Source organism: Cuculus canorus, chromosome 29 (genome assembly GCF_017976375.1).
Source record: "Cuculus canorus isolate bCucCan1 chromosome 29, bCucCan1.pri, whole genome shotgun sequence".
In the NCBI taxonomy this organism is placed as follows: Eukaryota; Metazoa; Chordata; class Aves; order Cuculiformes; family Cuculidae; genus Cuculus; species Cuculus canorus.
In genome coordinates, this window is record NC_071429.1 from 2,898,681 (window position 1) to 2,925,807 (window position 27,127).

General features: G+C 65.3%; 3 protein-coding genes across 3 annotated transcripts; 2 read left to right on the forward strand and 1 right to left on the reverse strand.

The window, feature by feature from the left end:
- Nucleotides 1-1,533: 1,533 nt before the first annotated feature.
- PRKAG1 (protein kinase AMP-activated non-catalytic subunit gamma 1) lies at nucleotides 1,534-6,884 on the forward strand. The gene is made up of 12 exons (XM_054051471.1): nucleotides 1,534-1,602; nucleotides 2,379-2,439; nucleotides 2,890-2,993; nucleotides 3,489-3,570; nucleotides 3,641-3,699; nucleotides 4,152-4,197; nucleotides 4,316-4,370; nucleotides 4,477-4,603; nucleotides 4,943-5,108; nucleotides 5,481-5,518; nucleotides 6,015-6,161; nucleotides 6,250-6,884. Exons 1-12 carry the CDS (start codon nucleotides 1,597-1,599, stop codon nucleotides 6,346-6,348), a joined length of 990 nt encoding a protein of 329 aa, XP_053907446.1. The 5' UTR covers nucleotides 1,534-1,596; the 3' UTR covers nucleotides 6,349-6,884.
- Nucleotides 6,885-16,579: 9,695 nt separating this feature from the next.
- Nucleotides 16,580-19,498, reverse strand: WNT1 (Wnt family member 1). Its single transcript, XM_054051470.1, has 4 exons — nucleotides 19,043-19,498; nucleotides 18,012-18,265; nucleotides 17,569-17,834; nucleotides 16,580-17,340 (listed from the first exon to the last, which is right to left on the reverse strand). The coding sequence occupies exons 1-4, from the start codon at nucleotides 19,141-19,143 to the stop codon at nucleotides 16,852-16,854; spliced, it is 1,110 nt and encodes a 369-aa protein (XP_053907445.1). The 5' UTR covers nucleotides 19,144-19,498; the 3' UTR covers nucleotides 16,580-16,851.
- A 3,497-nt stretch (nucleotides 19,499-22,995) lies between these two features.
- Nucleotides 22,996-26,708, forward strand: ARF3 (ADP ribosylation factor 3). Its single transcript, XM_054051477.1, has 5 exons — nucleotides 22,996-23,128; nucleotides 24,610-24,799; nucleotides 24,913-25,023; nucleotides 25,134-25,258; nucleotides 26,505-26,708. Exons 2-5 carry the CDS (start codon nucleotides 24,652-24,654, stop codon nucleotides 26,664-26,666), a joined length of 546 nt encoding a protein of 181 aa, XP_053907452.1. The 5' UTR covers nucleotides 22,996-23,128; nucleotides 24,610-24,651; the 3' UTR covers nucleotides 26,667-26,708.
- Nucleotides 26,709-27,127: the final 419 nt, after the last annotated feature.

Consider the following 27,127-nt stretch of genomic DNA (forward strand, 5'->3'; position numbering starts at 1 on the left):
ACAAAAAAAAAAAACCCACAAAAAAAAAAATTTCAAAAAAAACCAAAACCAAACAAAAATATTAAAAAAAAAAAAAAAAAGAGAAAAATGAAATAAAACCAAAAAAGACAAAAAAAATAAATAAAAAGAAGCGCGAGTGGGGGTGGGAGGAGGATGGTGGAGCGCGGCGCTGGGGGCCGAGCGCAGCGGGCAGAGACCCCGTTTTTACCAATTCCGGAACCACTGGATGTTATTTTAAAATAAAGCGCGTGAGAAGCCAGAACGGCTGTGAACCTGTCTGGGGGGGCAAGGGGGGGCTGGGGAGAGGGGCTGGGGGGCTTGGGGAAGGGCACAGGGGGGGCTGAGGGGCATTGGGGGGCCTGGAGGGGTTGGGGAAGGGCACTGGGGGGGGCTGAGGGGGACTGGGGGGACTGGGGAAGGGCACTGGGGGGGGCTGAGGGGGACTGGGGGGGCTGAGGGGCATTGGGGGGACTGGGGAAGGGCACTGAGGTGGGGCTGAGGGGTACTGGGGGGGGCTGAGAGGCACTGGAGGGACTGGGGGGATTGGGGAAGGGCACTGGGGGGGCTGAGGGGCATTGGGGGGACTGGGGAAGGGCACTGGGGGGGCTGAGGGGCACTGGGGGGGGCTGAGGGGCATTGGGGAAGGGCACCGGGAGGGGCTGAGGGGCATTGGGGGGGGGGGGTTGGGAAAGGGCACTGGGGGGGCTGAGGGGCATTGAGGGGGCTGAGGGGAACTGGGGGGATTGGCGAAGGGCACTGGGGGGTTGGGAAAGGGTACTGGGGGGATTGGGGAAGGGCACTGGGGGAATTGGGGAAGGGCACTGGGGGGGCTGAGGGAGATGGGGGGGTTGGGGAAGGGCACTGGGGGGGCTGAGGGGCACTGGGGGGGCTGAGGGGCACTGGGGGGTTTGGGGAAGGGCACTGGGGGGGCTGAGGGGAACTGGGGGAGTTGGGGAAGGGCACTGGGGGGCAGTTGGGGGAACTAAAGTGCTTGGAGAAGGGGGTGGGGGGGGTGGCTGGGGGGCTTGGGGAAGGGCAAGGGGGGGTTCCAGGGGGTGTCTGAGGAAGGTATGGGGGTGGGGGGGTCAGAGGAGGCCTGAGTAGGGTTTAGGGGGGGCTTTGGGGGGAGGCCTGGGGGGGGCCTCAAAGGGGGGGTTCCCAGGGGCTGGCGGGGAGTCCAGGCAGGCTTTGGGGGGGGTCAGAGAGGGTCTGAGGAGAGGATAGGGGTTATGTGAGGGAGGGGCTGGGGGGGGTGTGAGGAGCGGCTGAAGTACCGGGGGGGGGGGCTAGAGGGTCTGAGGGGGTTCAAGGAGCCGTTAAAGGGCTTCGGAGGGATCCCAGCGGGTTTAACCGGGAACAGGCCCCGCCCCCCGGGGCACCCTGAGCCCTTTGGGGACCCCAAGTCGCCCCCCGCCTTCGCCGTGACCCGGTGGGAGGGGGAAAGGTCGCCCTGCGGTCATGGGCCACGCGCTTCCGGTCACGTGAGACGTGCGGGCGGATGAGGTCGCAAAGCCAGGCGGAAGTAGAGCCCGGACCGGGCGGAAGTGGGTGCAAAGCCGGGCGGAAGTGGGGTGGTGGCGGGACGGAGCAGGGGCCATGGAGGTGCAGGGCGACAGCGGGGCCGGGCGCAAACGGGGACCGGGAGGGCGGACGCGGGAGTACTGGGAGGAACAGGGACCGGGGGGGACAGGGACGCGGGATAATGGGGCCGGGGGGACCGGGCCGGGGGTAACGGGGACCGGGAGGGCGGACGCGGAGGTGCTGGGCCCGGGGATAACGGGGCTGGAGGGGACAGGGAGCGGGACGGAATGGGGCCAGAGTGCACGGGACTGGGGTTACAGGGATGGGGATAACGGGAACCGGGAGGGCAGGCACGGAGTAGCTCGGGTTGGGGGTAACGGGGCTGGAGGGGATGGGAACCGGGAGGGGACGGGGACCGAGGGTGCTGGGGACCGGGAGGGACCGCGGACTGGGAGGCAATGAGGCCAGAGTGCGCAGGGTTGAGAGTAATGGGAACCGGGACGGCGGGCACAGAGGTGCTGGGGTAACGGGGCTGGAGGGGACGGGGATTGGGATGTCAGGGACTGGGGGGCACCGGGATGAAGGGGGGAAAGAGTTGAGGGAGGATGGACGAGGGACCAGGAAGAAACAGGGACGGGAGGGGACAGAGGAATGTGGAGGGAAAGGGGACCTGGGAGGAGATGGGGACCGGGGGTGCTGGGGCTGGGAGGGAACCGGGGCTGGGAGGGAACGGCGGGGGACCGGGATGAGAAGGGAGTGGGGCTGGGGAAGGGGGGGGCACAGGGCAGGGGGGAACGGAGACGAGAGGTGAACAGGACCTGAGGCTGCAACCTGGCCCGACCCATGTCTGCCTGCAGGATCCTGGCCCCGGCCCGGCCGCGGAGAGCCCGGCAGAGCTGAGCCCCCCAGGGCTGGAAGGTGAGGTGCGGGGGGACTGGGAGGGACGGATATGGGGGTCCTAGGAGGTGCCACCTAGGTTTGGTTGTCCTGGGGTCTACAGTGGCCTTGGGTATCCCTGTCCTGGCGTTTGGGGGGTCCCTGGGCCCCAGAGTGGGGATTTTGGGGTCTGGGGTGCCCTGGGGTCTTGGGTGACCCTAGGTTTGGGGTGTTCTAGAGTTTAGGATGCCCTGTGGCCCCAAGGTGGGGGGTCTCAGGGTCTGGGATGTCACAGAGCCTGGAGCATCCTGGGGTTTGGGCCGTCACAGGATTTGGGTGATTCTCTGGGTCTGGGATGTCCCAGGTTTTGGGTACCCTGGAGTTTGGGGCTGTCCCAGACTGCGGTGTCCAGGTTTTGGGCTGTCCCTGGGTTTGGGGTGTCCTGGGGTGCCTTCTGGCTGCTGGTGGGCACCTCACCCTGCCTGTCCCCAGGGGAGCCCCCCCGCGGCCCCTACACCACCTTCATGAAGTCCCATCGCTGCTACGACCTTATCCCCACCAGCTCAAAACTGGTCGTCTTTGACACCTCTCTGCAGGTGGGCTGGGCCGGGGGGGGCAGGATTTGTGCTGGGGGGCAGGGACTGGGCTGGAGTCTGGGGGCTTAACTGGGACCAGAGGCAGGATTTGGGCTGAGGGCTGGGGGCTTAACTGGGGTCAGAGGCAGGACTGGGGCTGGGGGACAGGGACTGGGTTGGAGGCTTAACTGGGACGAGGGGAAGGATTGGGGCTGGGGGCTTAACTGGAACCAGGAACAGGATTGGGGGTGGGGAACAGGGACTGGGCTGGGGGCTTTACTGGGACCAAGGACAGGATTGGGGCTGGAAGCTTAACTGGGTCCAGGGGTAGGATTAGGGCTGGGGGCTTAACTGGGGGCAGGGGTAGGACTGGGGCTGGGGGCTTAACTGGCACCAGGGAGTACGGTTGGGGCTGTGGGACAGAGACCGAGCTGGAATGTGGCTGCTAGGGCGTCCCTCCTCCCGTGTGACATCCTCTATGTCCCCTGAGATGTCCCCTGTCCCTCCTGGCTGCAGGTGAAGAAGGCTTTCTTTGCGCTGGTCACCAACGGCGTGCGAGCAGCCCCGCTGTGGGACAGCAAGAAGCAAAGCTTCGTGGGTGAGTGAGCAGGAACTGGGGGGCCCCGGGGGGCCGGCAGGATCCCCCCTCACCCTGCCGGTCCCCCCAGGCATGCTGACCATCACCGACTTCATCAACATCCTGCACCGCTACTACAAGTCACCCATGGTGAGGAGCGGGTGCGGAGCTCGACCCTGTGGGATCCTGGAATGGTTTGGGTGCGAAGGGGCCTCAAAGCCCATCCAGTTCCACCCCCTGCCACAGGCAGGGACACCTCCCACTGGATCAGGGGCTCCGAGCCCCATCCAACCTGGCCTTGAACCCCTCCAGGGATGGCGCAGCCACCACTGCTCTGGGCAACCTGGGCCAAATCCTCAAAATGAAGAATTTCTTCCCAAGATCTCAATCTCCCCTCTTTCAGCTCAAAACCATTCCCCCTCATCCTCTCCCTGATCAAGAGCCCCTCCCCAGCTCTTCTGAAACCCCTTTCAGTGCTGGAAGCCACTCTAAGGTCTCCCTGGAGCCGCCTTTTCTCCAGGCTGAACAACCCCAACAGTCCCTGTGGGATTCTGGCTTCTGCCCACCCCACGGTTGATCCCAGTGTCTCTCCTTGTGCGCAGGTGCAGATCTATGAGCTGGAGGAGCACAAAATAGAGACCTGGAGAGGTGAGGGGGATCACTGCCGCCTGCCTCCTGCCCTCCGAGCCCTGCCTGGGTCGCCAGAGCCCTGCAGGCCTGCACCTCGCAGCGCTGCCGGTCCCCTCAACGTCCCCTCTCCCCACAGAGGTCTACCTGCAAGACTCCTTCAAGCCGCTGGTCTGCATCTCCCCCAACGCCAGGTACCCCCAGGCTGCAGGGAGTGGGGTACAGCTGGCAGCAGCACCCTCGGGTGCAAGACTGGGGTCTGAGCGAGCCTCAATTCCCTCTGTTCCTTCTTCCCCACAGCCTTTTCGATGCTGTCTCCTCCCTGATCCGGAACAAAATCCACCGCTTGCCTGTCATCGACCCCGACTCGGGGAACACGCTCTACATCCTCACTCACAAACGCATCCTCAAGTTCCTCAAACTCTTTGTGAGTCCCGTCCCTGCTCCCTGCTTTGCGGTGGGGGACGCTCCCAGCCCCGGCTGTGCCAGGTATCCCTGGCTCTGGGATAGGCGCAGCTCTGGTGTCTGGTGGATTTTGGGGTCCCCCAGGGCTCTGCGTGGACCTGCTGCTCGTCCCCTGCCCGCACCGTCTCCGCCGGGGGTTCCCCAGACCCTTCTCCGCACCCAGCGCTCTCTGCTTTCACTCCTAGGACCGTGGCCCAGGCGCCCCACAAGGCAGGGGTGGCCGGAGCCGGCAGCGCCGTGGGGCCTGGGGCACGGCGAGCTGAGCCAGCGTCAGCACTGTCCCCCTCCCCGTCCCCTGCAGATTGCAGAGGTCCCAAAGCCCGAGTTCATGGCCAAGACGCTGGAGGAGCTGCAGATCGGCACCTACAGCAACATCGCCGTGGTGCGGACCAGCACCCCCATCTACGTGGCGCTGGGTATCTTTGTGCAGCACCGCGTGTCCGCTCTGCCCGTTGTCGATGATTCGGGTAAGGATGGGGCGCAGCACGTTCTGGTTGTCTCCAAACCGTGAGATTAGACATAAGGAAGAATTTCTTCCCCATGAGAGCGGGAAGGCCCTGGCCCAGGTTGCCCAGAGAAGCTGTGGCTGCCCCATCCCTGGAGGGGTTCCAGGCCAGGTTGGATGGGCCTTGGAGCCCCTGATCCAGTGGGAGGTGTCCCTGCCCATGGCAGGGGTGGGACTGGATGGGCTTTGAGGTTAATCTTTGATCTGTGACTCTCTTTTGAGAAGATTGGTCCTTTCCAACCCAAACCATTCTATGATTCTATGAGCTCGGCGTGCTGGCGACCCGGCCGTACAGCAACCCAGCACCTCCCACAGCTGTTTTCTCTTCTCCTAGGGCGGGTGGTGGACATCTACTCCAAATTTGACGTTATTGTGAGTATTGAGGGAGCTGCAAAAGTGGGGAAGGGACAGAGCCTGAGCTGTGGGGTCCAGTTGTGTCCGACACCTCTCTGGAGGTGCCTGGAGCACAAGTCTTCGGAGGAGCAGCTGAGAGGGTTTGGTCTGGAGAAGAGGTTGAGGGAGACCTCATCGCTCTACAACTGAAAGGAGGTTGTGGGGACGTGGGTGTTGGTGTCTTCTCCCAAATAACAAGTGATCGGATGAGGGGAAGCGGCCTCAAGTTGTGCCAGAGGAGGTTTAGATTGGAAATTAGGAAGGATTCCTTCACAGAAAGAGTGACCAAAGCCCTGGGAGATGCTGTCCAAGGCAGTGGTTGGAGCCTCCATCCTTGGAGGAGTTCAAAACCCATGCAGACGTGACACCTTGGGACGTGGTTTAGTAGACACGGCGTCATTGGGCTGATGATTGGACTGGATGAGCATAGAGGGCTTTTCCAACTCTAATAATTCCACATTTCTCCCTGCCCCAGAACCTGGCGGCGGAGAAGACGTACAACAACCTGGATGTGACAGTGACGCGGGCGCTGCAGCACCGCTCCCACTACTTCGAGGGCGTCCTCAAGTGTTACAAGCACGAGACGTTGGAAACCATCATCAACCGTCTGGTGGAAGCTGAGGTAACCGTGTCACGGGGCACCGGTAACGGGACGTGACGAGGCTGGGGTCCCCGCATTGGCCTCAGCCGCCACCCCCTGTGCCCCCCAGGTTCACCGGTTGGTGGTGGTGGATGAGAGCGACGTGGTCAAGGGGATCGTTTCCCTCTCGGACATCCTGCAAGCCCTGGTCCTCCCACAGGGCCCTTGAGGTGGTGGGGGTCGTGATGGGGGGGGTAATCAGCCCCTCCTGGTGCCCCCATTCTCCTCTCCTGCCACACTGTGCCCCCCCCTAAGTTGGCGGGGACCCCACGGCACGGACCGCACTCACCAGCAGCGTCCAGCAATAACCTCCAGCCGTGGGGCAGCCCCACGCCGTCCCACCCTTTCCCTAAGGGAACGGGAGCCCCCATGGCTCCCCCCACGCCCTGAGGCTGCGTCTGTGGGTGCTGGGGGCACCCCCTGACCCCCCGGGGGTGCAGGGCTGGGTTTACGCACCTCCAGCCCAGGGTTATCCCCTGTGTACACGCTCACCCCACTTGCCCCACACGGAATTTCACCGAGGGTGGTTTTAATTGCCCTCGTCCGCCTCCGTCCCTTTTGGGGTTGCCCCCCCAGTGGCCCCCACCCGGGATTGTCCCTCCCTGTGCGCCCCCTCGGGCTCCCCGGCCGCTCTCCCACCACGCCTACACGCGCCACCGCTTCGTGTGTGGAGAGGAACGGTGAATAAACACAGATCTGGCACAAATCCGGCCTGGCTGAGGGGAGGGGGGGGGACAGCGCGGGGAGGGGGTGCCCGGAGATGGCGGGGGGGGAATCTGCTGAGCTCACCCAGACCCCAAATCCCTGTTTGTTCCGCCCGTGGCTTTTCTAAAAGACTGGGATTGGGGACGGGACCGGGACCTGGCAGGAGACGGGGACACTGGTGGTGGGGACAGCGGTGAGCACGGGGTACTGGGAGGCACTGGGAGGCACTGGGGGGGTCACCAGGCACCTGGGTCGCAGCCGGTGTGGCTCGGGGGAGGCGCGAGGTCCGGCTGCGTGCTGAGCGCGGCACATTCCGGGCCAGGGGGGAGGCTGGGACGTGGCCCCTGCCACTGCCAGCGCCGCGGTCCGGCACAGAGTCCGGCACAGCGGTGCCAGGTGAGAGCCACGATGGGCGCCCGTGGGGATTGGGGGGCTTGGGGGGGGCCCGGTGCCACACCGGGGGGCTGTTGCCGTTGCCATGCCGCCGCCGGAGGGTTGCTAAGCTCCGCTCGGAGCCCGCGTGGGCTGCAGCGCTCGGTGCCAAACCCGGCATCACTTTGCTTTGGCGCAGGGGGGGAAGGGATCCCGGGGGGGTGGGGGCACCCCGGGGACGGCCGGTGGGGTCCCCGCAGCACACGGGGCTCCCGGCTGCCGTGGCCTTCATGTACTGTGGCCGCTGGCGTCGCGTGGCACCGGGCGGGACACGGGGTCACGCGTGACGGTGGCCACACGCGTGTGCGGGCGGGCGCGTGGCTGCGGTGAGCGCGTGGCGGCGGGATCCCCCGCGGCGGGGACCCCCCTGGGGCCATGCTGGGTGGTCCTGAGCAGGGTGCTGGGCGCCTGCGGATCTGCGAGAGGACCAAGCTGCTGCTGGTGGAGATCGACACGGTGGCGTGCTGCAGCCCGGGCGCCGGCATGGCCGCGGGGTGCCGGCCTGCGCCCCCCTGGACCTACCGCCGCGTCGCCGGGGAGTACGCGTGAGTGACGATTAACAATTTGGGGGGGCTCTATCCTGCACCCCAACGCCCTCAACCCCCTTCTCTTTCTTGCAGGTACCTGGAGCAGCGCTTCGTGGCCGAGCTGGCGCCCCCCTGGCCCCCCGTGCCCCCCACTCCGCCCCACCGCCCGCAGGACTTTGCCCCCCGCCCCCCCCCCGCCCCGCTGCCCCCCAAGACAACGCGAGGGGACGCGGGGCAGCGCACCCGGGGCTCGGCCCCCCCCGTCTGCCCCCCGTCACCCGGCGCAGGGGGGGCGGCTGTGCCCCCCCAGCTACGAGGCGCACATGCAGCGGGTGCAGGTGGCCCCCCCTCGCCATGCGGGGCCCCCCCCTTACATCTCCCCCCCTGCTTACGACGCTCCCCACCGCACCCTGCAGCTTCGCCCCCCCCGGGGACCCCGCAGCCCCCCCCCGCGAGGCGCCCCCCGAGGTCGCAGGGCTGTGCCGGGGGGCTGGAGCCACACGCTGCCGCGGGCGGCCACCGAAAGCGGCCACCGGCAGCCCCGAGGGGCGCAGCCATCCCCGGGGTGGGGGTCCGGCACCCCCCGGCACAGCCAGACGCTGCCCAGGGTGGCAGCCGGCAGGGAGCGTGGCTGGGGGGGCGGCAAGGGGGGGCGTCGGGGCTCGGGGGGCCACGTCCTCATCGACGCCACCCGCGTGGTGGTGCGGGCGCAGTATGTGCCCCCCCCGCAGCGGCACCACGTCCACTACACCGGGGGGTCCCCAGGACCTGCTGTACCCCCGAGCACCCCCCCAGCCCCCTCTGGCATTGCGACCCCCCCGGCAGCACCAAAGCCCAGCCGGGAGCCCCCAGGTAGCCCACGCAGCCCTTGGGGTAGCCCAAGCGGCCGCCCCCGGGGGCGTCCCCCCCCGCGGCGGCCGGTGCTGTACGCCCAGGCGCTGCGCGAGGCTGTGTCGCGGATCCGGCGGCACACGGCGCCCGATTCCGACTCGGAGGCGGAGGGGGGGTCGCGGCGGCGGCTCTGCCGCGGTGCCAGCGCCTACAGCAGCAGCAGCAGCAGCTTGGAGAGCATCGGGGCCCCCCAGCGCCCCGCCAGCCCCCCCTGTGCATAGGGGGTGGGGCTTCATGGGGTGTGGCACATGGGGTGGGGCTTAAAAGGGTGTGGCACAGTGGTGGGTGGAGCTTAGCGGGGTGTGGCCCGGGTGGGGGTGCAGCAGAGCCCAATAAAGGCTGCGGCATCCCGGTGTCGGCGCCCCTGTGTGTGTGCGGCGAGGGAGGGGTTTGTCAGCAGTGGATCAGCCCTGGGGATCCACCAGGAGAATTGGAATCCATGGGGGAAAAGGACTTGGGATGGGCGTTGGCAGTGGCCAAACAGGACGAAGCAGTGGCCCAGGTGGCTAAGAAGGCCACCGGCATCTTGGCTTGGATCAGCCACGGTGGGGGCAGCAGGAGAAGGGCTGGGATCCACCAGGAGAGTTGGAATCCATACGAATCCTTTACCCTGGTCGTTCTGGTTGACAGCGGCTGAACACGAGCCAACAGTGGCCAAGAAGGCCACCAACTCCTGGCTCGGATTGGCCATGGGGTGGCCAGCAGGAGCAGGGAAGGGATTGTCCCCCTGGACTTGGCTCCTCCTCGAGTCAACCCCACCGGCTGCTCCTGCTCCGAGATGATCTTCGCTCACTGCATCATCTTCCCTCCCTACAAGAGTTAATCGGCACTGGGATCCACCAGGAGAGCTGGAAGCCCTGGGAATCCATAACTCTGGGGGTGCTGCTCATCGGCAGCTGAACACAAACCAGAAGTGGCCCATCCTGGCTCGGATCAGCCATGGGGTGGCCAGCAGGAGCAGGGATGGGATTGTCCCCTTGGTGAAGCCGATCCCAATTGGGGTCCACTAGGAGAGATGGAAGCCATGGGAATCTTTTCCTTTGGAGGCACTGGTCATCAGCAGCTAAACACGAGCCAGCAGTGGCCCCGGTGGCCAGGAAGGCCACCAGCATCCTGGCTTGGATCAGCCATGGGGTGGCCAGCAGGAGCAGGGATGGGATTGTCCCCCACGACTTAGCTGCACCTCGAATCCTGGGTTCAGTTTTGGGTTCCTCACTCTAAGAGAGACCTCGAGGGGCTGGAGCGCACCCGGAGAAGGGAATGGGGCTGGGAAGGGGCTGGAGAACAGGGGTTGGGGGAGAGGCTGAGGGACTTCAGGGGGTTTGGTCTGGAGAAGAAGAGGCTGAGGGGGAGACCTCATCGCTCTACAACTGAAAGGAGGTTGTGAGGAGGTGGATCCCGGTGTCTTCTCTCAAGTGACGAGGGTTGGGATGAGAGGAAATGGCCTTGAATTGCACTGGAAGAGGTTTAGGTTGGAAATTGGGAAGAATTCCTTCATGGAAAGGGTGGTGGAGCCCCCATCCCTGGGGGGGGTGGGTTTCAAAATCCATGGAGATGAGGGGCTCAGGGGTGGCCCAGGATGGGACTCGATGATCTCAAAGGTCTTTTCCAACCCAAGGCTTCCAGGATTCTATAATGAGGGGGTGAGCGCGGCAGCGTTGGGGTTGGGGGGGGGAGTTGGGGGGGGGACCCTGCCTGAGTCACCGGGGGGGGGTTCATCCCACCCCACCTCTGAGTCACGGCGCGGGGGGCGAGGATCCCCGCGGTCAGGGCAAACCGCACAAACCCCGCGTCCAATTTGCACGTTATTTAAAACCGGCTCCTCCTCCGCCCCGCGCTGGACCCTGTCATTATCCGGTGACACCGGCCCGGAGGTCGCGGCGTGGGGCAACCGGCGCAGCGGGGGACCCAAGAGTCTGGGGGGGCCGCTTCGGGGCAACCCTGCGGCCACGTCACCCCACACGTCCCTGTCCTGGCACAGCACCGGGGTCTGGTCTGACCTTGGCCACCGCGGCGTGGCTGTGGGCCAGTGCTGGCTGCTCCAGGGCTGGCACAGCACCGTATGGTCTAGCGTGGCATGGTATGGGCTGATATGGCACGATATGGTCTGGCACAGCATGGCATGGCACAGCATGGCCTGGTCTGGTATGGCATGGTATGGTCTGGCATGGCACTGCCTGGCATGGCTCAGCACAGCCCAGAAGAGCTCAGTATAGCCTGGCACGGTGTGGTATGGTATGGTATGGTATGGTATGGTATGGTATGGTATGGTATGGTACGGTACGGTTTGGCACAGCTTAGCATGGCACAAGCTGGTCGTGCATGGCATGGAATGGTCTGGCATGGCACGGTGTGATCTGGTATGGCACAGGATGGCCTGGCACAGCACAGTATGGTCTGCTATGGCACACTATGGTCTGGCAGATCCTGGCATAGCACAATATGGTTGTGCACGGCCCAGAATGGTCTGTTATGGCATAGTATGGCCTGGCACAGCCCAGCCCGGTCTGTTATGGCACAGTATGGCCCGGCACAGCCTGGCACAGCACAGCCCGGTCTGTTATGGCACAGTATGGCCCGGCCCAGCCTGGCACAGCACAGCCCGGTCTGTTATGGCACAGTATGGCCCGGCACAGCCCGACTAAGAGTGGGTGGCAGTTCCGCCCGTGACCGCCAGGTGGCGCCGAGCACCGGTAACGGGGGGGGGGGGGGGGGGGAACCCCCCGGGGATGGACACGGGTGTCCCCAAGAGCCGTGACCCCCGCGTGCAGATGGCATTGGCCACACCACGACCAACCACCGCAGGGCCACGCGGTGCCACCACGCCGTGTCCTGCACCAACGCATCCCACCCGCGCCCACCGTGGCACCACGTCACCGCCTGGTGACCACACCAGCCGTGCTGTGTCCCCCCCCGTGCCCACCCTGTCCCCGTGCACGTTGGCCACCGCGCCCAGTGGCCGTTCAGGGCTGGCTGTGCCGTGTCTCTGCCTCCGTGGTGCCAACCCAGTCCCCGTGGCACGCTGGCTGCCTCCTTTGGTGGCCACAGGGTGCTGGGCAGGCCGTGTCCCTGTGTCCACCTGTGCCCATGGTGCCAACCCTGTCCCTGTGTCCACTGACCTCCTCCTTTGGTGGCCATACCGTGTCCCTGTGTCTACTGACCTCCTCCTTTGGTGGCCATACCCTGTCCGTGTCCACTGACCACCTCGTCTGGTGGCCATACCGTGTCCCTGTGTCTACTGGTCATGTCCTTTGGTGGCCATACTGTGTCCCTGTGTCTACTGACCTCCTCCTTTGGTGGCCATACAGTGTCCCTGTGTCCACTGGTCATGTCCTTTGGTGGCCATACCGTGTCCCTATGTCTACTGACCACCTCCTTTGGTGGCCATACCCTGTCCGTGTCCACTAGCCGCCTACTTTGGTGGCCATACCGTGTCCCCGTGTCCACTGACCTCCTCCTTTGGTGGCCATACCGTGTCCCTGTGTCCACTGACCTCCTCCTTTGGTGGCCATACCGTGTCCCTGTGTCCACTGACCTCCTCCTTTGGTGGCCATACCATGTCCCTGTGTCCACTGACCACCTCCTTTGGTGGCCATACCGTGTCCCTGTGTCCACTGACCTCCTCCTTTGGTGGCCATACCGTGTCCCTGTGTCCACTGACCTCCTCCTTTGGTGGCCATACCATGTCCCTGTGTCCACTGACCACCTCCTTTGGTGGCCATACCGTGTCCCTGTGTCCACTGACCTCCTCCTTTGGTGGCCATACCGTGTCCCTGTGTCCACTGACCTCCTCCTTTGGTGGCCATACCCTGTCCGTGTCCACTGACCACCTCCTTTGGTGGCCATACCATGTCCCTATGTCTACTCGTCATGTCCTTTGGTGGCCATACTGTGTCCCTGTGTCCACTGACCTCCTCCTTTGGTGGCCACACGGTGCCGGCGGTGCCGTGCCCCTGTTCTCACCATACCATGTCCCTGTATCCCCGTGCCACGTTGGCCGCGCGGTGCCGGCCACGCTGCCGCCTCTCCCAGACTTTTCGAAGGAGCCGGCGGGAAACGCCGATGCGGTGAATGTGGCATTGTTGCGCGGGGTTGGAGTCACAGATAATTACCTCAATTAGTTACAATGGCAGAGTAATAAATACAGGCTTAGCGGCTCCTTCCCCACTGCGGCTTCTCAGATTAATCCCGCGCGGGCGAGCGGAGCTGAAAGGAGTGATGGACAATTCATTAAAGGCGCCGAATGCCGCACAAGGCACCCGTGAAGGCCGGCGTTAGCCCCCAGCGGCTCCGGCTTTGTCCCTAATTGTTCGTCTCGGGTCTTGGTCACCTATCGGGGTGTGGGTGACGGCGACGGTCCCCCCGCGGTTGGCATGCCCGGGGGATTAGAGGCCATCCCTGCCACGGTTGCTGAGCGCTTTGGCCCCGCGCCCAAGGAATGTGGCAGTCAGGGAGGGGGGAACGGCAGCCGGACGAGCCGGGAGCTGACGGGGTGAGGGTCTGCGAGGACCAGAGGAGAGGGGAGACGGGATATGGGGGGGTAGCGAAGGCGGCTGCTAACGGGGTGCAGAATGGGATGGGGATGGGGACCGGATGGGATGGGATGGGATGGGATGGGATGGGATGGGATGGGATGGGATGGAGGTGGGATGGAGGTGGGATGAGGATGGAATGGGATGGAGATGGGATGGAGATGGAATGGGATGGAGATGGAATGGGATGGAGATGATGGAGATGGAGATGGAGATGGAGATGGAGATGGGATGGAGATGGAGATGGAGATGGAGATGGAGATGGAGATGGAGATGGAGATGGAGATAGGGATGAGATGGGATGGGATGGAGATGGAGATGGAGATGGGATGGAGATGGAATGGGATGGAGATGGAGATGGAGATGGAGATGGAGATGGAGATAGGGATGAGATGGGATGGGATGGGATGGAGATGGGGATGAGATGGGATGGGATGGGATGGGATGGGATGGGATGGGATGGGATGGGATGGAGTTGGGGTGGGATGGAATGGGATGGAGAAGGAGATGGAGATGGAGATGGAGATGGAGATGGAGATGGAGATGGAGATGGAGATGGAGATAGGGATGGGATGGGATGGGATGGAGATGGAGATGGAGATGGAGATGGAGATGGGGATGAGATGGGATGGGATGGGATGGGATGGGATGGGATGGGATGGGATGGGATGAGATGGGATTGGAGTGGGATGGGATGGGATGGCATTGGAGATGGAGATGGAGATAGATGGAGTTGGGGTGGGATGGGATGGGATGGCGTTGGAGATGGAGATGGAGATGGGATGGGATGGGATGGGGATGGAGATGGGGGTGGAAATGATCCCACAGCAGGGCAAGTGCCATTGGCCGGCCCGTGCAGCTGGGCATGGTCCTGTCCCTCAGTCCTGAGCACAGTCCTGTCCCTCTGTCCCACATTCCTAGGCACAACCCCATCCGTCTGTCTCTCCCACACCTCTGGGCACTGTTCCATCCCTCTGTCCCACACCTTTGGGCTCTATTCTGTCCCTCTGTCCTGTCCCGGGGATCCCAGCTCACCCCAAACCCCACTTGTTGCCGCCACCCCCCAGCTGTCACGCAGCTTCCCAGATGTTCCGGGCTGCCACGGACCGGGACTGCTCTGTCCTTCTCCCCATCCCTGTCCTTTTCCCATCCAGCCCTGGCTATTTCCAGCTCCCGGCTGGATTTGGCCGTGCCGGGGTGCCCCTGCCAGCCCGGGGGGTCACCGGTGTGCAGGAAAAGCTGAGTAAGAGAGGTGACTTATGTGAATGTCATTATCTCTATTCCTCTCACTACCGCAAGAAAACAGACTATTTTCATGCCCTCTGCCTGCGCAGAATTTAGCAGGCAGATAACTCCGGCAGACGGGAGATGCTCCCGGGGTTATTTCGGGCTCTGTTCCTTTCCAGTCGTTTTCTCTCCCATTTTTTTTTTGCTTTCCTTTCCCCACACCAGGCTGTGTTTTTACCTCGGCACGGACAGCGGGGGCCCCCGGAGTTTTTTTATCCCCCCCCCACCACCTCTCCCCTCGTAGGTTTAAACATCAACTTTTCCACTATCGGATATTTTGGGTGGCAGCGTCATCGCCGCAGCCTTTGATGTCGCGGATGTCCCCAGGGGCCCCATGAGGTTCCCAACTCCGGCCACGGGGCAACCCGGGCACTGGGGGGACCCCCCCTCCCCGCCCAAGGGACCCCCCCCGCCCCGCTCCGGGGTTCACCCGGTGCCAGGCACGGGAATGGGAAGTCGCAGCCCATGGTTTTGGGCTATCCTGTTCCCAAGGTGTGGAGTTATGGGAATGTGAGCCCTGGAGGATGCCCTTCCCGAGGATGCCCTTCCCGAGGATGCCCATCCTGTGCCCATCCCTTTGGGATCTTTCTCCCAGGGGAAAATCCAACCCAAGGGAATGCCCACCCCCCAGGAGATACCCACCCGCATGGGATGTTGTCCCAGTGGGATGCCCTTCCCAGTGGGATACTTCTCGTGGAGGGGTGTCCTTCCCAGGGATGCCCACCCTGGGGCTGTGCGCATCCCTTTGGGATCCTAATCCCAGAGGAAAACCCATCCAAGGGAGATGCCCATCTCAGGGGGGTGATTGTCCCAAGGGATGCCCAACCCAACCGAACACCCGTCCCAGTGGGATATTCATCTTGGGGGGATGCTCTCCCCAGGGATGTCCATCCTGGGGCTCTGCCCATCCGTTTGGGATCATTCTCCTAGGGGAAAACCCACCCCAGGGAGATGTCCACCTTGATGGGATGTCCATGCCAGGTGAATGCCCCTCTAGGGGGATGCCCGCCCTGATGGGGGTCCTGTTCCAGTGGGAAACCCTTCCTGGAGGGATGCCCTTCCTAGGGATGCCCACCCTGGGGCTGTGCCCATCCCTTTGGGATGCTTCTCCGAGGAGAAAATCCATCACCGGGGGGGATGCCCAGCCTGGGGAGCTGCCCCCCTGCCCCCCTCTTTGCCACCACCTTTCTCCATCTGCAGTCAGACCCCACGTGAGGGTGTGGGGCTGCGTGTGGGGCTGGTGGTCGGTCCCGGTCCCCCTCCCGCCCCCGGTCACCTCGGTGCCCTCCCCGGCCCCCCTCCTCCCCCAGAGCCAAGGGGAGCCGTCAACCCCGGCCGGGAGCGGTGATGGACGACGTTCATTCCCTGTCTGCCGTCTTGTACCTCCCGTTGGCTGCTCCCAACGCCTGGCCTCGACGGCACCAGCCCCACCGCCCCGGCGAATTCCAGCGGCAGGGATGCTGCAGCCAAGGTGCCATGGTGATGGGCGCCCCCGGCCATGGGGTGGGGTTGGACACCCCACGGGGAGTGGTGGTTGGGATGGCTGCTCTGGAGACGGGCGTGGGGGGAGAAAGAAGGAGGGGAGAGGATGGAGGGCAGAGGGAAAGAGGAGAAGGATGGACGGACGGACGGCTGGAGGGGGTGATGGACATGGAATGGGGAGTGGAAGGAGAGGGGATGGATGGAGGGAAGGGTGGATGAAGGGATGGAGCGATAGATGAAGGGAGGGATGGAGGGATGGATGGATGGATGGATGGATGGATGGATGATATAGGGAGGGATATGGGAGATGCCCATCCCCACAGTTTGGGGGACATCGCCTCTCCCCACACCTCACCCCCTCTCTCCCCCAGCCCCCCCAACCCAAATCAAAGCAAGACTGATAAAAATATATCTTTTATTCTTCTCTAAAGGCTATCAGTGAAACCTGTACCAAAGCATTATTATTATTATTATTATTATTAATTATTATTATCTTTACTTATAAAAAAACCAGGGCCTGGGGCCAGCAAAGCGCAGCGGGGGGGGCAGCGTCGAACCACCCACAATAAATATTTTATTTACAGCAAAAAGGGGACCCCGCAGGGCCGGGAGGGGCTGAGGGGTGGCCGGGAAGATGAGTGGCACCGAGCCCACCCCGGCCGGCTGCTGGCCCTGGGGTGGCCGTTCTGCCCGGGATGGGATAAGGGGGGTCCCCAGGGCAGAGCCACCCATGGGTGCCTTCAATCCAGCCGGGCACCCGTCATGGGGGGCTTGGTGGACCCCCTCTGGGGCTGGGCAGGGGAGTCCCCGGGGGGCTCACAGGCACTCGTGCAGCACCTGCGTGTTGGTGCAGTTCAGGCAGCTGACGTGGCAGCACCAGTGGAAGGTGCAGTTGCAGCGCTCGGTGACGCGTTGGGTGCGCGTGCGGTACCCGCGCCCGCAGCACAGCAGCTCGCACCCATCCAAACCCGGCGAGGAGCTGTTGCAGAAGCGCCCGGCCGTGCCCGCCGTCCCCGTCTTCCCGCTGTAGGTGCAGAAATTGGGCGACTTCTCGAAGTAGACGAGGTCATGGGGCGAGGGGGGTTTGTGAGCCGGGTTCTCGGGCTCCAGGTGATGCAGCTCGACCCGCGACGCCCGGTTGCTGCCCTTGTTGCCGTAGATGACGCGGGAGGCGCCGTCGAAGCGATCCTTCAGGACGTCGCCAACGGCGCGGAAGGTGGGAAGCCGCATCCAGCACGTGCGGACGGTGCAGGAGCCCGACATGCCGTGGCACTTGCACTCCTGGCGCATCTCTGAGAAGACCGTCTGCAAGGGGTGGGGGGACATAGAGTGCCATGAGCAGCCTGGGACCCCCCTGGAGACCATCACGCTCCCGCTCCTGCTTCCCCACGGCATCGTATCGCGCTCAGACCATCAAAACTGGGTGGGAAACAACCCCCTGATGGTTCCCAAGCCATGCACGGGGTGGGGGGCTCCACGGCCGTGCCTGTCCCCCCACCCTCGGCGCTGCCCTCGGCGTCGCCGTGCCCTCACCATGCGCCCCGCCTCGTTGTTGTGCAGGTTCATGAGGAAGCGCAGGTCGCGTCCCTTCTCGCTGGAGTCCACAAACTCCCTCCCGAAGAGGCGCCCAAAGTCGATATTGTCGCTGCAGCCCCCCCAGTGCCAGTCGGGCCCCCCAGGACCGCGGCGCCGGTAATCGCAGGTGCAGGACTCGATGGAACCCTCTGAGCAGGATCGGGCCACCGAATGGGTCACGCCGGCGCTGGTGATGGCGAAGATGAATGCCGTCTCCCGGCAGCCTACGGAGAGGAGCGGAGCCTCGGGGTGCTGCCAGGATGGGAGCACCCAGCAGCACCCCCACACCGCAGCCACGAGGGGTTGGGGATGGGCTGAACCAGGAGCTGTTTGCTGAGCACCCCGGCTTGGGGATGCCGTGGAGAGGATGCGGGGAGCCTTGCGCAGCCCCATGGCCTCACCTCGGTTAACGATTTTGCCGAAGATGTTGGGGCCTTGGGAGGTGGGACAGTTCCAGCGGCGGTTGCGGAATTGCCACTTGCACTCCTTGATGGCCGTTTGGAGGCCGGAGCTGACGCTGTGCAGGATGCCGGGGTTCTGGCGGATCAGCTTGCGCTGTTTGCGGCTCAGGAGCTGCAGGCTGGGGTCCAGCACCAACTGCACGTTCTTGGAGTCCGTCAGCAGGTTGGTGGACGAGGCCACGTTGATGATGCCCCTGCAGAACAGGAGGCAAAAACCATCACTGGCGAGGGGTCCCTGCACCCCACTTGCCTGCGTTCAATCCTGTCAGGGGTCCCTCACCCAGCTCCTCTCCCCCTACCTTAACCCCACCGGGGGTCCCTGCACCCCATTCCCCGTGTTTAACCCCACTAGGGGCCCTGTGCACCCCATTCCCCACCTTAATCCCACTGGGGGGGGGGCCTGACTGGGGCTCCTCACTGGGGAGGGGTCCCTGTACCCCACTCCCCACCTTAACCCCACTGGGGGGTCCCTACACCCTGCTCCCGACCTTAACCCCACTGGGGGAGCCTGTCCAAGCTCCAAGCGGTCCCTGCACCCCACTACTGCCCATGTTTAACACCCCCAGGAGGGGTCCTTGCACCCTGCTCCCCACCTTAACCCCATCAGGAATCCCTGCACCCCATTTCTCTCCAGCGAGGGGTCCTTGCACCCCGCTTTAACTCCACCCAGGGATCCCTGCATCCCACTCCCCAACCCAACCCCAGTGGGGATCCCCGCACCCCGCTCCTCTCCAGCGAGGGCTCCTTGCGCCCCACTTTAACCTCACCCAGGGGTCCTTCCACCCCCCCTCCCCACTCAAACCCCACCAGGGGTCCCTCTCCGCCACCACCGGACCCCCCTTCTCCCCGCAGCCAGCTCCCACCCGGGGGTTTGCAGCCCCGTGCGTGTCCCCGGTTGCCCCGGGGCAGCCGTGCCGGTAGCAGCCCGGTTCCCCGGCGGCTCTCCCCGGTGCCGGTGCCTCCGGACTCACCACCAGCGCCCGCTGTTGTTGACGGCGAGGGTGTTGGAGAGGGAGGAGAGCGCCAGCGCCCAGAGCGCCCGCAGCGCCAGCCCCAGCGCGGCGGCTCGCATGGCTCCGGCACCGGGAGCCCCGGCAGAGTGCGCGGGCGAGAGCCCGCCCGGTATTTATGGACCGCCGAGCCCCCGGCCCGGCCGCTACATCCACGCGTGTTTCCGGACACGCGGGGCGGGCGGCGATGGGAGGCGGCGAAGGGGAGAGACGGGCGGGACGGCGGCGAGACCGGCAGCGGGACAGGCACCGGCTACGGGACCGGCAAAGGCAGAGGGACCGGCTACGGGCTGCAGTCGGGGACACGGGGGCGGGAGTGCGGTGCCCGGGGCTCCCGGCTCGATCCCGGGGTGCGGCGTCGGGTACGACGTGCCCGGTGCTCGGTGCCCGGTGCTCGGCTGTCCGTGCCCGGTGCTCGGTGCCCGGTGCCCGGTGCTCGGCTGTCCGTGCCCGGTGCTCGGCTGTCCGTGCCCGGTGCTCGATGCCCGGTGCTCGGCTGTCCGTGCCCGATGCTCGGCTATCCGTGCCCGGTGCTCGGTGCCCGGTGCTCGGCTGTCCGTGCCCGGTGCCGGCGCTCCGCTGTCCGTGCACAGAATGCGGTGCCCGTGCTCGGCTGTCCGTGCACGGTACCCGGTGCCCGGCGCTCGGCTGTCCGTGCACGGTACCCTGTTCTAGTGCTCAGTGCCCGGTGCCGCTGCTCGGTTGCCTGTGCACGGTACCCGGGGCCGCTGCTTGGCTGTCTGCGCGCAGTCACCGGTGCCGGTGCTCAGTGCCCGGGGCCAATTCCCAGTACCCGATGCTGATGTTCAGTGCCCGGTGCCAGTACCCGGTACCGGTGCTGCGTGCCCGGTACCCCGCGGCTCCCCGGGGAGACCGGACTCTCCTGGGCGCGGCGGGGGCGCAGCGCTCAGCACCCGGGAGCATCTTCCAACCCCTTCCCTCTTATAGGGGCGGCGAGGAGGGTCCCCCGGGGCCGCTCCCCGCGCCCTCGCCCGAACAATGACGGGGCGGCGGGAGCGGCGGCGCCGGGGCTGTCCGTCACGGACGGGATTAACCGGCGGGGCGGCTGCGCCCCGGCCCCGCGCCCAGAGCGCGACCGGCAGGGGGGACCGGCATACCCGGTACCGGCGGGGGGGGATCGGCTGCTGCCCCCCCCCCCCCTCGCCGCCCTACATACCCGGTACCGGAGGGGGGGACCGGCTGCTGCCCCCCCCCCCCATACCCGGTACCGGAGGGGGGGACCGGCTGCTGCCCCCCCCCCATACCCGGTACCGGAGGGGGGGACCGGCTGCTGCCCCCTCTCCCCCCCCCCCCCTACCCGGTACCGGCAGGGGGAGCGGCTGCTGTCCCCTCCGCATACCCGTACCGGCGGGGGGCAACCGGCTGCTGCCTCCCCTGCATCGCCGGTATCGGCGGGGGGGGACCGGTTGCTGCCCCCCCTCGAGCACATACGCTACCGGTACCGGAGGGGGAGGGTGGGGGGGTGGGAGGAGGGCGGCCCGGGACAGCGAGGGAGGGAGGAGCAGGTCTGGAAGAGGCCCGGGATTTCCCGGGACAGCACGGAGGGAGGGGGGTCGGGAGAGAACGGGATCTCCCGGGACAGTCCCGGGCGCACGGTGCGCGGCAGAGCCCGGGGGCGCCGTCTGGGGAGCACCGGGTTTGGGGGGGGGGGGGGGGGTCGTGCAGCACCCCGGGGCCGCTCCGGAGCCCCCGGTCCCCTCGGCCGTGGCCGGTGCGACGGGGCAGGGCTGTCCCGGTGGCGGAGCCGGTGGCCCCGGGGTTGGGATCGGTGTAATTGGGGACCCCTCACCGAGAACCGGGAGGGATGGGGATATGACGGATGGAGGGATGGATGGAGAGACGGAAGGAAAGAGAGACGGAGGAATGGACAATTGGATGGAGGGAGGGATGAGAGGATGGAGGGAGGAATGGACAATTGGATGGAGAGATGGAGGGAGGGATGGAAGATTGAATGGGGAGATGTTCGGAGGAATGGAGGGAGAGATGGATGGAGGGATGGGGGAATGGATGGAAAATTGGATTGGGAGATTAGTGGAGAGATGGAGGAAGAGGTGGAGGAATGGCCAGTTGAATGGAGGGAGGGATGGATGGATGGATGGATGGATGGATGGATGGAGAGATGGTTAGTTGGATGGAGAGTGGATGGAGGGATGAGCAGTTGGATGAAGAGATGGATGGAAGGATGGAGGGAGAGGTGGATGGAGGTGTGGATGGAAGAATGGGCAGTTAGATGGGGAGATGGGTGGAGGGAGGAACAGCTGGTTTGATGGAGATGGATGGATGGATGGATGGATGGATGGATGGATGGATGGAGGGACAAGATTGGATGGTGAGATGGATGGTGGGAGAGATGGAGGAATAGATGGATGGAGGGATGAGAAGATAGATGGTGGGCTGGATGGTTGGATGGGGAGATGGATGGAGAGGTGGAGGGAAGGAGGGGTGAAGAGATGGAAGTTTGGAAGAGATGGAGGAAAGGATGGATGGTGGGATGGAAGGTCAGATGGGGTTATGGATGGAGAGATGGATGGGGGGTGGTTGGGAGATGGAAGGTTGGAAGAGATGGAAGGAGGGATGGACGTGAAGACGATGGAGGGCAGGTAGGGCGTGGAGGCCCCGGGTGCCCCGGGTGCCTGTGGCCAGGACACGGTACCGTGGGGGCAGTTCTGGCTCGTGTCCCGTGTGGACGAGGGTCTGACCCCCCCCCCCCCGGAGCGGGGCGGAGCTGCACCCCCTTTGGAGGGGGGGGGCTGTAATCCCCCCGGGGCCGTTGCCCCGGACCAGTCATGCGGAGCCGGATTAGCCCCTCTCGCGGCTTCAATTCAAGGTGGGACAAAGCCCGTGGCGGGGGGAGCGGGGGTGTCACACCGGGCACACCCCCCCCTCCCCCCCTGCTCCAGCAGGCGGACCCCGCCCCCCCTCGCCCCCCCTCCGTTCCCGGCCGGGCAGGGCCGTGTCCGCGCCCTCGAGCCGCCGCCCCGCCGGGGCTCCCGGGGCTGAGGTCAGTGGGGGCGGGGGGGGGGCGCCCTGCCCGCGGCCGTGCCACCCCCTCCCCCGCCCTCCAACCCCCCCGGGGTCCCCGTTCCTCCTGATTCCCCTCTCCTTCCATCCCGGGACCCCCTCCGGGGGTTCCTGATCTTCCTGACCGCCCCCCCCCCCCCCCCGTCCCGTCCCATCACGACCTTCGCCCCCCCCCGTGCCGTTAGTGGGGTCCTCATCCCCCGCCCCCGGTGTCGCGTCGCCCCCCCGAAAGCTGCTCATACGAAGCGGGGGGGGCACCTGGACCGTCATCCAATTATGGGGGTCCTCGACCCCCCCCCCCCCGTACAACATATTGCCCCCCACCCGTTGTCGTGGTCCCCCGGTACGGGCTCTGCCCCCCCCCCCAGCTGCTCATAGCGGGGGGAACACCGGGAGCCTCATGCAATTATTGGGGTCCCGGTCCCCCCCCCCCCGTGTTGTTATTGGGGTCCCCCCTCAGTTGCTCAAACCGGGGGGGGGGGCGCACCGGGAGCCTCATCTAATTACTGGGGTCCCGGTCCCGTCCCCCCCCGGTGTCTTTATTGGGGGTCCTCCCCCCGCTGCTCCTACCGGGGGGAGCACCGAGAATCCATGCAATTACCGGGGTCCCCCCTCGGGGGCCGTTATTGGGGTCCCGCCCCCAGCTGCTCATACCGGGGGGGATGGACACGCCGGGACCCCCCCCTGCCTTTACTGAGGGAGGGATAATTGCCCCCCCCCATCTCTCTCCGGTTCCCCCCCCCTCCCTCCCCCGCATTACTGCATCCGTTGCCATGGGAACGGCTCGCGCCTCTCGCGAGCTCGGCGCCCCCCCCCGCGCGCCCCCGGTCCCGGTGCTTGGATGGGGGGGGGGGGCATACCGGGGGGGGGGAGGGAGGGAGGGTGAGCAGTTGGGGGGGGGGGGGCGCACCGGTTGCTGCTCTCGCGAGATCAGCGCGATCGGGGCCTCCGCTTCCGGCGGCGGGAGCGGTGCAGAGTCAGAGCGGGCGGGGGCACCGGCACCAGGTGCGGGGGGGGCACCGGGGGCGGGAGGGGATGCAAGAGGTGGGGGCTGCATGGGGGCGGGAGGAGGTGATACCGAGACCGGCACCGGTTGGGGGGGGGGGGGGGGGGAGCGCACCGAGACCGTCACCAGGTGCGGGAGGGGTTGCTTGGAGGGGGGGGGGCGCACTGGGGGGGGGGGGGGAGAATACCGAGACCCATTCCAGGTGCGGAGGGGGCACCGGGGGGGGGGTGTTGCTTGTGGGGGGGGCACTGAAACCCATTGCAGGTGTCGGGGGGCACCCGGTGCTGTGGGAGCTGAAGGGGGGGGGACACACACACGCACCGGGACTGGCACCAGGTGGGAGGGGCTGCACGGGGGGGGGACACCCCTGTATCCCACCCCCCCGGGTATGAGCAGCTGCGGGGAGGGGGGGGTGTATGGAGGGGGGGGCTCCAAGCATCGCTGCACCGGGTGGGGGGGGGGGGCGTAGGGGGTACGGAGCACCGAGGGTGGGGGCATCACACTGGGCCGGGGGGGGGGCACCGGGAACGGGGGGAGCTGCACGGTGCGGGGGGGAATGTGTGAGACCGGGGGGGGGGGGGGGCAACAGCGTTTTTTTGGGGGATGGAGGGTGTGCGTTTGGGTTATGGAGCACTGCGGGGGGGGGGGCACCGGGCATCACCGTGTTGGGGGGGGGGTTGGATGGGAGAGGGGATCCCAGTGCTCCCCCACCCCAGTATGAGCAGCTGAGGGGGGGGCAGAACCGTGATAGAGGAAACACAGCAGGAGGGTTGCAGTGCTTTTTTTAGGGGGGGGGAGGGTGCTTTGGGGTTACAGAGCACCGGAGGGTGGGATCTGTGCCTCAGTTTCCCCCTGTGCAGAGCCCTGGCCCAGTCCCTTGTAGAGTGCAGCCTGGGGGGGGGGGGGCTGCGCCCCCAGCACGACCCCCCCATTAAGCCCCATGCCCCCCCCAGCACACGGGGGGGTCCACAATCCCCACAGCCTCCCTGCCTACCCCCCCAATATGGGGATCCCCCATGTCCCTGTCTCCCTCAGCATATTAGGGGGATCCCCAACCCCAGAGTCTCCCTGTGCCCCCCCACTACATGGAGGGGGGGGGTCCCAATCCCCACAGCCCCCCCACCCCGAGCTTGGGGCCCCCTTGGAGACCCCATTTGCCCCCCTCTGGTCCTCAGCCTGCACCCCAACACCTGCCCCATTGCCCTCCAGCACAGGGGGGGTCCGCAATCCCCACAGCCTCCCTGTGCCCCCCAGCACAGGGGGGGGTCCCCAATCCCCACAGCCTCCCTATGCCCCCCAGCACAGGGGGGGGTCCCCAATCCCCACAGCCTCCCTGTGCCCCCCAGCACAGGGGGGGGTCCCCAATCCCCACAGCCTCCCTGCATCCCCAGCCCCCCCCTCCCCCCCCCAGATCTTGGGACCCCCTCGGAGCCCCACATTGCTCAGCCCCCGCCCCAGCGCCTGCCCCATGCCCCCGCAGGATCCGGCGTCGCCTGCGGACGCAGCCAGCGCCGCCGTCACCATGGGCAACATCTTCGGGAACCTGCTGAAGAGCCTCATCGGGAAGAAGGAGATGCGGATCCTCATGGTGGGGTTGGACGCCGCCGGCAAGACCACCATCCTCTACAAGCTGAAGCTGGGCGAGATCGTCACCACCATCCCCACCATAGGTGTGTGGGGCTTGGGGGGGCGGATGGACAGGGACCCCTCCCCACCCGGGCTCCTTAGCAGGGCGCTCGCAGCCCCGCGTGCCTCAGTTTCCCTGTGCCGTCGCTCCCCGCAGGTTTCAACGTGGAGACAGTGGAGTACAAGAACATCAGCTTCACCGTCTGGGACGTTGGTGGACAGGACAAGATCCGGCCCCTCTGGCGACATTACTTCCAGAACACCCAGGGTAGGGAACGCCGGGAACGCTGGGAGGGAAGGGACGCTTGGCAAGGAGCGGGGCAGCAGCGGGATGGGCCACATCCTGCTCTCCCAGCACCGCCCGCTCGCCATTCCCAGGGCTCATCTTTGTGGTGGACAGCAACGACCGGGAGCGGGTGAACGAGGCGCGTGAGGAGCTGATGCGGATGCTGGCGGAGGACGAGCTGCGGGATGCCGTCCTCCTTGTCTTCGCCAACAAACAGGTGGGGCTGGGCGCCCATCTCCAGGGCATCGGGGCTGTGGGGCTGGGAGCGTCCCCGAGGCATCAAGGCTGGGGGGCTGGGACCATTCCCGGGGCGTTGGGGCTGTGGGGTGGGTGCCCATCCATGGGGCTGTGGGACTGGGACCGTTATCGGGGCTGAGGGGTAGGTGCCCATCCATGTGACGTCAAAGACTGATGCCAGCCCGCTATGGTGGGGTTGTGCCCATCCCTGTGGCTTCAGGACTGGTGTTGGCACCCATGGCAGCATGATACCCCTTTCCTTGGGACTGCTGGTGGTGCCCATCCCCATGGTATCAGGGTTGCTTTTGGTGCCCATGATGGAGCTGGTGCCCATCCGCATGGCCTTGGGGCTGCTGGCGGTGCCTGAGGAAACATGCTGCCCATCCCTACTGGGATGTTGGTGCCCATCCCCATGGCCTTGGGGCTGCTGGCGGTGCCCGTGGAAGCATGGTGCCCATCCCCATGGCCTTGGGGCTGCTGGCGGTGCCTGTGGAAGCATGGTGCCCATCCTCATGGCCTTGGGGCTGCTGGCGGTGCCCGTGGAAGCATGGTGCCCATCCCTACTGGGATATTGGTGCTCGTCCCCATGGCCTCGGGACTGGTGTTGACCCCTGTGGCAGTGTTGGTGCCCATGGGAGTATGGTGCCCATCCCCATGGCATCAGGTCTGGTTCCATCCCCCATGGTGCTGTTGATGCTCATTCCCATGGCATTGGTGTTGGGATTTTGGTACCCATAGTGGTATTGATGCCCAACGCCATGGCCTCGGGGCTGGTTTTGGTACTCGTGGTGAAGCTGGCACCCATCCCTATGGCATCCAATCTGGTTCCAGCCCCCGTGGTGCTGTTGGTGCCCATCCCCGTGGCATCACGTCTGGTTTCAGCCCCCGTAGTGGTGTTGATGCTCATCACCATGCTGGTGGTGTTGCTTTTGGTACCCATGGTACTGTTGATGCCCATCCCCTTGACCTCAGGTCTGCTTTTGGTATCTGTAATGGAGCTGGTGCCCATCCCCATGGCATCAGATCTGGTTCCATCCCCCATGGTGCTATTGACGCTCATTCCCATGGCATTGGTGTTGGGATTTTGGTACCCATAGTGGTATTGATGCCCAACGCCATGGCCTCGGGGCTGGTTTTTGGTACTCGTGGTGAAGCTGGCACCCATCCCCGTGGTGTCAGATCTGGTTCTAACCCCCCCCCTTTTTTTTTTTGCCCCCCCAAACCAGGACCTGCCGAATGCCATGAACGCCGCCGAGATCACGGACAAGCTGGGGCTGCATTCCCTGCGCCATCGCAACTGGTACATCCAAGCCACCTGCGCCACCAGCGGCGACGGCCTCTACGAGGGCCTCGACTGGCTCGCCAACCAGCTCAAGAACAAGAAGTGAGGGGGGGGCTGCCGGCCCCGGCCCCCCCGTGACCCCCCCCGCCCCCCCAAACCCTGGGATCGCCCCCCCTTTTTTGCCCCCCATCCCTCCCCGGGGGGGTTGGGTTTTTTTTTTGGCTTCTTTTTGGCACCGGTTGCTGTGGGGTTGATTCGCCTTCTGGTTTGGGGGTTATTGGTTTTTTTTTTTGGGGGGGGGGGGCGCCCCGGGTTCCTCTCGGATTTCATGTGTGTGTGTGTGTGTGTGTGTGTGTGTGTGGAGTCAGAGCTCTGTGTAATGGGGGGGGTGTGGGGGGGGGGGGGGCTGCTATGCCAGGTCTCCCCCCCACCTCCCTCTCCATGCATGTCCCTTGCCTTCTTCTGGACCAAATGGGGGGGGGGATTTGGGACCATAAACTGACCCCCCCAGTCCTATGTGCCCCCCCACTATGGTTCCCCAACCCCTCCCAGTCAATTCAAAGTAGG

What these genes read in the sequence shown, in the direction of transcription:
- PRKAG1 (XM_054051471.1), top strand. An exon ending in CAAAATAGAGACCTGGAGAG is followed by an intron (nt 4,198 to 4,315) that starts GTGAGGGGGATC and finishes CTCTCCCCACAG; the next exon opens with AGGTCTACCTGCAAGACTCC. An exon ending in TGCATCTCCCCCAACGCCAG is followed by an intron (nt 4,371 to 4,476) that starts GTACCCCCAGGC and finishes TCTTCCCCACAG; the next exon opens with CCTTTTCGATGCTGTCTCCT.
- WNT1 (XM_054051470.1), bottom strand. Translation starts at nt 19,143, where the DNA reads ATGCGAGCCGCCGCGCTGGGGCTGGCGCTGCGGGCGCTCTGGGCGCTG. An exon ending in AACAACAGCGGGCGCTGGTG is followed by an intron (nt 18,266 to 19,042) that starts GTGAGTCCGGAG and finishes CCTGTTCTGCAG; the next exon opens with GGGCATCATCAACGTGGCCT. An exon ending in ACAACGAGGCGGGGCGCATG is followed by an intron (nt 17,341 to 17,568) that starts GTGAGGGCACGG and finishes CACCCCTTGCAG; the next exon opens with ACGGTCTTCTCAGAGATGCG.
- ARF3 (XM_054051477.1), top strand. Translation starts at nt 24,652, where the DNA reads ATGGGCAACATCTTCGGGAACCTGCTGAAGAGCCTCATCGGGAAGAAG. An exon ending in TTACTTCCAGAACACCCAGG is followed by an intron (nt 25,024 to 25,133) that starts GTAGGGAACGCC and finishes CGCCATTCCCAG; the next exon opens with GGCTCATCTTTGTGGTGGAC. An exon ending in TTGTCTTCGCCAACAAACAG is followed by an intron (nt 25,259 to 26,504) that starts GTGGGGCTGGGC and finishes CCCCCAAACCAG; the next exon opens with GACCTGCCGAATGCCATGAA.